The sequence below is a fragment of the Curcuma longa genome, chromosome 13 (genome assembly GCF_044706935.1).
Source record: "Curcuma longa cultivar G26 ecotype Majalengka, Jawa Barat chromosome 13, ITB_CL_G26_1.1, whole genome shotgun sequence".
Classification (NCBI taxonomy): Eukaryota; Viridiplantae; Streptophyta; class Magnoliopsida; order Zingiberales; family Zingiberaceae; genus Curcuma; species Curcuma longa.
In genome coordinates this window covers 3,110,593-3,119,929 of record NC_133873.1, presented here as the reverse complement: position 1 = coordinate 3,119,929, position 9,337 = coordinate 3,110,593, and the positions used below count along the sequence as shown (strand labels likewise).

General features: G+C 40.0%; 1 protein-coding gene across 3 annotated transcripts; it reads left to right on the top strand.

Moving 5' to 3' along the window:
• The first annotated feature begins 2,032 nt into the window (after positions 1-2,032).
• On the top strand, positions 2,033-3,541 carry LOC141843879 (pectate lyase-like). Of its 3 annotated transcripts, none has more exons than XM_074731901.1 (3): positions 2,033-2,226; positions 2,347-2,992; positions 3,071-3,541. In XM_074731901.1, the coding sequence occupies exons 1-3, from the start codon at positions 2,033-2,035 to the stop codon at positions 3,539-3,541; spliced, it is 1,311 nt and encodes a 436-aa protein (XP_074588002.1). The 3 variants fall into 3 exon arrangements, with proteins under 3 accessions (XP_074588002.1, XP_074588001.1, XP_074588000.1); XM_074731900.1 differs by having other exon boundaries at positions 2,332-2,992; XM_074731899.1 differs by having other exon boundaries at positions 2,033-2,241.
• Positions 3,542-9,337: the final 5,796 nt, after the last annotated feature.

Genomic DNA, 9,337 nt, shown 5'->3' with positions numbered 1-9,337 from the left:
CTATTTCAATTATCTTGTTTATATTTTATGTAAGATATCTCTCAATCCCTCCACTCTTTTATAAAAATAATCACAAATACTTAAAGCTCTCAATTATAGATAATTTGTCATCTCTTATCTCAATAATTATCTCATTACATCTAATATTATTAAACTAAAATTTTATATATTCTATCCTTACTTTACTAAATGTAAAACTTTTGACTTTCAATATTTCTCAATAAGATTCGAGTTTAGTATTTACTCTTTCATATGTTTCATCTACCAAAATAATATTATCTGTAAATAACATACACCATGATACCGTATCTTAAATGTGTTAAGTAAGTTCGTCCATGATTAACGTAAATATATATAGACATTCTTATTATTATATTCTCATATATATCTTCTTTTTTGAAAAATGATTCATATATATAGATAAAATAAGAGAGATTAGATCACTCAAATGTACAATTAAAAAATCAGCATCATAACCCATACAACATTAGCCGTTAAGCACACACATATGACTCATCACAAGAAACTACATCAAACCCATGACACCACCAACACCAAGACACCATAGCCCCACATGCCCATACAAGTGGGTGGCTTCATCTCAGGAACAGAGCCACCGACAGCTTGGATGCTACCGTGGCTTAAGATCTACAAACCGATACACATGGACCTGCACCTTGCGAAAAATCCAATCAAAATCCGGGATAATGCCTTGATAACGCCTTTGATTTCGTGCCTCCCATATATAGTATATCAAGCTAGAGATACCGAGGTAACATGTCTTGATTTTCCATCGCTCATTCTTGTAATGCCGCCCAAGAACCTGTTGCATCTCCTCAAAAGAAGTAAAATTGCGTTCAATACCAAGCCAATGCTTGACCTTGCCCTATATCTCACAAACCTTGGGACATTCAAAAAACAAGTATAAGCTATATTAGGTAAACTTTTTATAGTGACCGGTTCCACCGTCGAAATGGCTCCATGTCAGAAAACCCCCTAAGTGATTTTTTGGAGGCACGATACCACTATGTTGATAAGAGTCTATTGCCGAAAGAGGACTTGAACCCGGAATAATACCTTGATAACGCCTTCGATTTCGTGTCTCCCATATACAGTATATCAAGCTAAAGATGCCGAGGTAACATGCCTTGATTTTTCGTCGCCCATTCTTGTAATGTTGCCCAAGATCCTGCTGCCCTCAAAGGAATTAAAATTTTACTCAATACCGAGCCAATACTTGACCTTGCCCCATACCTCACAAATCTTGGGACATTCAAAAAAACAAGTATAAACTATATTGGGTAAACTTTTTATAGTGACTAGCCCCACCGCCGAAACGATCTCATGTCAAAAAACCCCCTACGAGATTTTTTGGAGGCACGGTACTACTATGTTGATAAGAGCTTACTACCAAAAGAGAACTCGCACCCGGAACGTCAGACAACATATGTCTCCATGCTTATCACTTGGGATACGTCACTTATTCAATGTATGTCATGCTAATACCTCTTTATTTTAAAAATTTTCATATAATTTCTCTTAAGATTAATTTTTTATTTAATTTTATAAATTATTTAAATTTATTTATTTAATTGACCTCCCATTTTTAACCCACCTCTATTGACGTTAATACAACCATTGGATGAGCAATTTAATAACTAAAACTTTATTAATATCGAAGAAACAATCCTACAAATGAATTCTAAATCCATGCCCCAACAACAAGACAGGATATACGAAGTTGATATGTACGTTGACCAATACCTGCCAAATAATTACTTCCTCCTAATTCCAAGTCCTCAATCCTAGTCCACGGCATATTTAGCCTGTTGAATTTTCGCGCGATACCAAAGTCAACTCCTATACCTCCTCCACGGTCATCCTCTCTTCTCGGCGTGCCCTCGCCGGCGAACCCACTCATCCACCGGCCACATCTCCTCTCTGTATAAAACCCCGCCCTCGTGCCGCCCCTTCTCAGGAGAAAGAAAGGTTCCCGATCGACCAGTCGTCGGAGTTCACGATCGACCGACCAATGGAGTTCGGCATCAAATGCTTCTTCTTCTACCTCCTCTTCTTGGCCAGCACTGCTGCCCTCTCCACTGCGCACGTCGCTTTCTTCGACGATTATTGGCAAAGGAAAGCTGAGGAGGCACGCAACACTACGTTCAGTGCCTACGTTTCCGACCCGGCCTCCGTCGTCAATCACTTTAACTCCGCTCATTTGGAGTTAGGTCTCGATGTGCCTATCATCTATTCTTAAAGAATTGGTCTACAAAAGAATTTGTTTTCGTTTTGTTTGTTTTGTCTTTGTAGAGTTGATTTTATTAATAGTTTTTGTTGTTGTAGCGAAAATAGCACGAGAAGGGGGCTCGCACACCGTCCGCAAAGGGAAGGGTGCTGGGCGACCAACCCCATCGACCGGTGCTGGAGGTGCCACAGTGACTGGATGAACCACCGCAAGAAGCTGGCGCAGTGCGCCAAGGGGTTCGGCCACAACGCCGGCGGCGGCGTGCAAGGCAACTTCTACGTGGTCACCGACGCCTCCGACAACGACCTCGTCAACCCCCGGCCGGGCACGCTCCGGTACGCCGTCACGCGCGACGAGCCCCTGTGGATCGTCTTCGCCCGCGACATGGTCATCCGCCTCCGGCAGGAGCTGATGATCAACAGCTTCAAGACCATCGACGCTCGCGGCGCCAACGTGCACATCGCCTACGGCGCAGGCCTGACCGTGCAGTTCGTGAGGAACGTCATCATCCACAACCTCCACATCCACGACATCAAGACCGCCTCCGGCGGCAACATCCGCGACTCCGAGACCCACTGGGGCTTCCGCACGGCCAGCGACGGCGACGGAGTCAGCGTGTTCGGCTCCTCCCACGTCTGGCTCGACCACCTCTCCATGTCCAACTGCGCCGACGGCCTCATCGACGTCATCCAAGGCTCCACCGCCGTCACCATCTCCAACTGCCATTTCACCCGTCACAACGACGTAATAATTAACTAACCAGAAAACTAAGTCAGTACATTTGATGCATGCCTAATTGTTATATATCAATTCCCACTTCAGGTGATGCTATTAGGCGCCAGCGACTCGTACGCCGACGACGCGAGGATGCAGGTCACCGTGGCCTACAACCACTTCGGTAGAGGGCTCGTGCAGAGGATGCCAAGGTGCCGATGGGGCTTCTTCCATGTAGTGAACAACGACTACACCCACTGGCTGATGTACGCCATTGGCGGGAGCTCGCACCCTACCATCATCAGCCAAGGCAATCGATTTGTCGGACCCCCAAACGCAGCAGCCAAAGAGGTGACTCACAGGGAGAAGGCAGGGAAGGCGGAGTGGGGCGGCTGGAACTGGAGGTCGGAGAACGATCTGTACAGGAACGGAGCATTCTTCGTTGAGTCGGGACACACGGTGTCGACGTCGGGCAAGTTCTCCAAGATCGACTTCATCAAGGCGAGGCCAGGGCATTCGGCGGGGCGGCTGACTCGCTTCTCGGGGTCCCTCAATTGCAGGCCGGGACGGCCATGTTAATTGATGCATGGGACGATTAATAATTTAGCGGATAATTAATGAAGCAGGAATTGAAGAAGAGGGATTATATATATTGAATCAGCAATATCATTAATTAATGCAAACCTACTGTTTGTCGTGGGTTTGTAGCTTATTTCCAAGTTGCCAGCATTAATTGCTGGTTTTTTTATTTATTTATCCGTTGGATTAGGAGATCCCAATGTTAATATATATCACCTTATTAACATTTTTTTTATCAATACACATCCATATTTATTTTAATGTTAATATTCACTTACCATTTATTATTTGTGAGTTCTACACTTTCATCCTTCAGAAATAAATACATATTATATAAATATAATTTAAGAATTAAGTACTCTTAAAGAAGAATCAAAATATACAAATTTATCTTAGAGCTTGGACATCTACACTTGAGGTAGCTCCTCTTATACGCCATCAACATTCAAACGCATCATTTGAGCACATGTCATCCAATGTAATACATTCAATCGTTTACATACTTTTAACACTGAACTTTTTAAGACATCAACATCCAACAATTAACATATTCAATAAAATCATAAAAATCGATAGAAAAGAATACCGGAGATCATCCGGATTCTACACTTTTCGGAGAATACCGGAGATCATCCCCTATTAAGATAAGCATCGCCTCCACTTTCCGGAAGTCGAATAAGAAGTGGAAAGGAAAGACCCTCCCTCCTCTTTAGCGTCGTGGTCTCATCCTTACCTTGAAGAAAGTGGTCCTTATCTTGATTAGGGCATGACCCCATTTCCCTACCTTTCTGGAAGAAACGATCTTCAGTACGTTATCCCCTATGAAGATAAGCATCGCCTCCACTTTTCTCGTGGATGGTGGTTATCCCTTGGACCGGGTCTTATCGAGATTGAATGTCCTTAGCTACTCGGTCCAATTTTCCCATGGGTCGGATGGCACTGACTCCCTCGGCCATTGTGATTCAATCCAGCAAGTCTAAGTTTGGAGGTTTTAGTTTTGAGGTCTCAGCATATTATGGATGGGTGAAAGAAGATTCAGTAACAAAGAAGAAAAATAAAATGAAAAATAAAATATTTATATTTTTATTATTTGTATAGAATAAAAAGTTCATTATCATAATATAATTATGTGTGAGGAAAAAAAATAAAGATTAAATATATAAAATTATAAAATATTTTTATTTCTTACAAAAGACAACGTACGTAAAGGACAGATGAGAAATTATAAAATTCTATCAATATTGCATGTAAAAGTTAGGATATTCCTCGGTGCATGATTAAAATAGATTTAAAGAAAACGTTCGATATAGTTAATTGGGAATTCTTTCTTTCGGCACTTGTTGATTTTGGTTTTTCTTAATAATTTTGTAATTAGATTAAGGAATGCATTACTACGGTTTCCTACTCTATATCTTTGAATGGTGGGGTGTATGGTTTCTTTAGTAGAAGGCGTGGCCTTCGGCAAGGGGATCACTTTCTCCTTTATTATTTGGCCTATGCATTGAGGTATTGTCCTGAAAACTTCGTGACATTTCTACCTTGACTACTTTCCATTTTCATCCGATGTACAAGGAGGTTGATCTTGTTAGTATAGATGGAATCAGAATATCTCCACAATGGTATGATATTGTCCACTTTGGACCTAAGCCCTCATGGTTTTGTTCTTGGATTTTCTCCAAAATGCCTCATACCAATGGAGATGTCTTCTATCCTTTTAAACCCATGGAAAAATTTTAGATGTGGGACTATGTTTGCACCCTTGCAAACCAACAATCCTCCTCCTCAAACAAAGAACCATAGGCCCCCCCTCAAACGGGAAACCTCCGTTTGATGTCCAAATCCTCGACCCACTACTAGGACTTCCTGCCTAGCCGCAACTAGGACTTTCTGTCTAGTGTCTAGTCCTCTTGATTCAGACACTGGATCACTCACTTCCTTTATTTTAGGGTTCAACCCACATGGTTAGATCTGGATCATGGCTCTTCCGACGGTTAGTCCAGTGAAGAGCGGTCTCGCTCTGATACCTCTTTCGGCGGTTAGTCCAGTGAAGAGTGACCTCGCTCTAATACCACTTGTTAGTACAAATGAAATCAGAATATCTCCATAATAGTATGATATTGTCAACTTTAGGCCTAAGCCCTCATGGTTTTGTTCTTGGGCTCTCCCCAAAAGGCCTCATACCAATGGAGATATCTTCTATCCTTTTTAACCCATGATCTTTTCCGTGTGTTTTAGATGTGGGACTATGTTTGCACCCTTAGAACCCAACAGATTTTACACACCTTATATATACGGATGATCTCATGCTATTTTGTAGTGTGGATGGGTCTTCTATGTAACATTTAAAGGATTGCTTGGATTTCTTTAGGGAGGTATCGGGTTTACGAGCTAATCCACAAAAATCACATATTTTCATGGCCGGTGTAGAGGCAACTATCAAGAATCAATTACTTTAAATCCCTTTCATGAAGGCTCCTTTCCCTTAGGGACTTGGGCATTCCCTTAGCGGCGGAGAAGCTTGGTATTGTCAATTATGGGCCACTTTTGGATGCTATCACTTGAAGGATTAATGTGTAGCCCAAGCACACGTTATCTTATGCTAGTAGATTGGAATTGGTGGGCACAGTTCTTCAAGGTATAGTATGTTTTTGGCTATCTATGCTACCAATTCCAGGTGAGGTAATTGAAAAGATCAAGGCTATTTGTCAAAATTTTGTATGATCTTCTAAGTTGCCTCCTATCTCTTGGTCTAAAATTTGTCTATCAAAGAAGATGGAGGCTATGGTCTTCGGGATCTCCACGCATGGAATGAAGCTTTGTTAAGTAAGATACTTTGTGACATACAATTTTGGAAGAATTCTCTATGGGTGAATTGGGTGCATTATCATTATGTTAAGAATGCAGATTTTTGTGCATGGAATACAAAGCTTTCAGATTCTCCTCTAATTAAAAGACTTATTGAAATTCGAGACAAGATTGTCCACAGCTCGAATGGTGTGGGGAGGGCTAATATGGTTATGATAGATTAGTTTATTGGTGGAAAAAAGAAGTTTCTAATGCTTATCATTTTTTCATGCCACAAGGTTTGGAGGTAGCTTGGAGTCCGGTGGTGTGGAGGCCGAAAGTTATGCCTAAACATCGATTTATTTTGTGGATGTTAGCAAATTGGGACTTAAGGACCAAGGATCATGTAGAGTATGAGTGTAACAAGTTGTGTGAGTTATGCCAACTTCATGAAGAAATCAACCGTCACTTATTTTTTGAATTTCTCAAGGTTTGTGAGGTATGGGGCAAGGTCAAGCATTGGCTCGGTATTGGGTAAAATTTTACTTCTTTTGAGGAGATGTAACAGGTTCTTTGGCAGTATTACAAGAATATGCGACAGAAAACCAAGGCATGCTACTAGATTGATATACTATATATGGGAGGCATGAAATCGAAAGCGTTATTAAGACATTATCCCGGATTTTGATTGGATTTTTTGCAAGGTGCAAGTTCATGTATATCAGTTTGTAGATCTCAAGCCACGGCAACATCTAAGCTGCCGGTGGCTCTGTTCTTGAGATGAGATTGATTTTGTGGTTTGTGGTACTTTGTATGACCCATAGATGAGCATGCAAGTGTTGTGATGTGTGGATATGTGGAGCTATGGTGTCTTGGTATTGGTGGTGTCATGGGTTTGATGTAGTTTCTTGTGTGATGGGTAATATGTGTGTGCTCAACGGCTAGTGCTGTCTAGGCTATAATGCTGATTTTTTGATTATACATTTGAGGGATCTAATCTCTCTTATTTTATGTATATATAAATTATTTTCAAAAAAAATAGAACACTGTAATTTTATTCTTCAAATTAAATAACAGCACCACAAAGGAGTTGTCCTTTAAAATTAACACCAAAGTAATATTTTATTTTTAGTTATTTAATTTTTAAAATTTTAATTTATTTTATTTTTTTATAATTAGCTATTGAAAAGATTAAAATAATAATAATTTTTAAATTTTATTTTATTAACGTTACTTTAATTTTATAATTTTTTATTAACCTTTTTTGTATTTGTATTTTTTTAAATTATTATTAAACTTTTATTTTTTAAAAAAAAAATGAATAAATTTAGGAGATAATATAAGTTTAATAACGTAACTTTAAAAAAATGAATTTTTATACCTTAAATTATAAACTCTGTATTCCTGGATAAAATAATTAAATTTTTATTTAGTTCGATTTGAATTTAAAAATGATTTTTTTTCTTTAATTTAATGTAAGACTGAAAAATTGGAGGAATATAATCAAAAATAAAAATGTCCTTTAGAAAATATCAAACTTTAGTACGTTGTTTCATTTGGCTACTCAATTTTTTTTTTTAAATACAGATTACTTGCCGCCTAAACCTGGTCAATCAGACATAAGATGTCTGATAATCCATACTGATGCGGTATGAGTGACGATGACGTGGATATTTTATAAGGATGAATTTAAAAAAATATAAGAAAGTAGGATAAGCACGATGATTAATTTAATCTTTTATTTCTTCATGAATTTAAAAATCTGACTTTCTATCTCAATCTCTACCTGCTTCCTACAGTATATGTTGACTTTCTGCTCCGATCTTGGCACTCTTCCTACAACATATGTCAACTTTCTATTCCGGTCTTGACATGTTTCTTACAGCATATGCCAACCTTTGCTCTGATCTCGATACGCTTCCTACAGCATGTGCCGACCTCCTGCTCTAGTCTTGACACGCTTCCTACAACCCTGTAGTATGTGTCGACCTCTTGCTTCGATCTCGACATGCTTTTTGCAGCATATGTTGACCTCCTGCTCCAATCTTGACATGCTTTCGACAGCATATGCCGATCTCCTGCTTCGGTCTCGGCACGCTTCCTACAGCATATGCCGACCTCCTGCTTCGGTCTCGGTATGCTTCCTACAGCATATGTCGACCTCCTGTTCCAGTCTCTTCCTACAGCATATGCCGACCTCCTGCTCTAGTCTCGATATGCTCCTTACAACATATGTCGACCTCTTGTTCCGGTCTCGGCATGCTTACTGCATTACATGTCGACTTCCTGACTAGGTCTCGGCAAGCTCCCTGCATTACGGGTCGACCTCATGACTCGATCTAGGCACGCTTCATATTGGCACACTTCCTACATCAGGGGTCGATCTCCAGCACGGGATCTTATCTGGAGACAATGTCATCCCATCTAAATCAGGGAACACAGAATCGATTCTCCCAAAGAAGTAGGAGCGTATTCTCAAATATGTATATAAATGGACAGAATTTTTCTAGAACAGAATAAGTATGACAGAATATTTCTCAAACAGATGTTAATATCTTGGATATCAACCACTATAAAAAGGTAACACATGCTCGCGGGTACAGGTACGCACACATAAACTCTAACTTTCCCAAGTCATTAAACTCCTTCCTCGCGTTGAATTCTAATTTGAACGTCGGAATAGCTTGTCAGGACCCACCCTTGGTGTCATTCTAATCCTCTTTTTGAGTGTTTTGTATACTTCTTCTTCTCTTTCTGCAACCTCATCTCAGGAGTGTGCACATCGATAATCCTTGAATCAGTGTTTGAACCATCCACAGTATATTGACCGAAATATATACGTTATGGTGGTGCAAGAGAATCATCAATGTAGTTACAGCAGCCAGGCAGGCGGGTCAAGGTTTTTCTGTGCTCAATCCAAAGAATGATGCCTACCATAAGTCCACAACTTGCTAACAAAGGTAGATCCGTTACCTTAATAGTCTTCCTAAAGGCCGATCCTAAAAATATGAA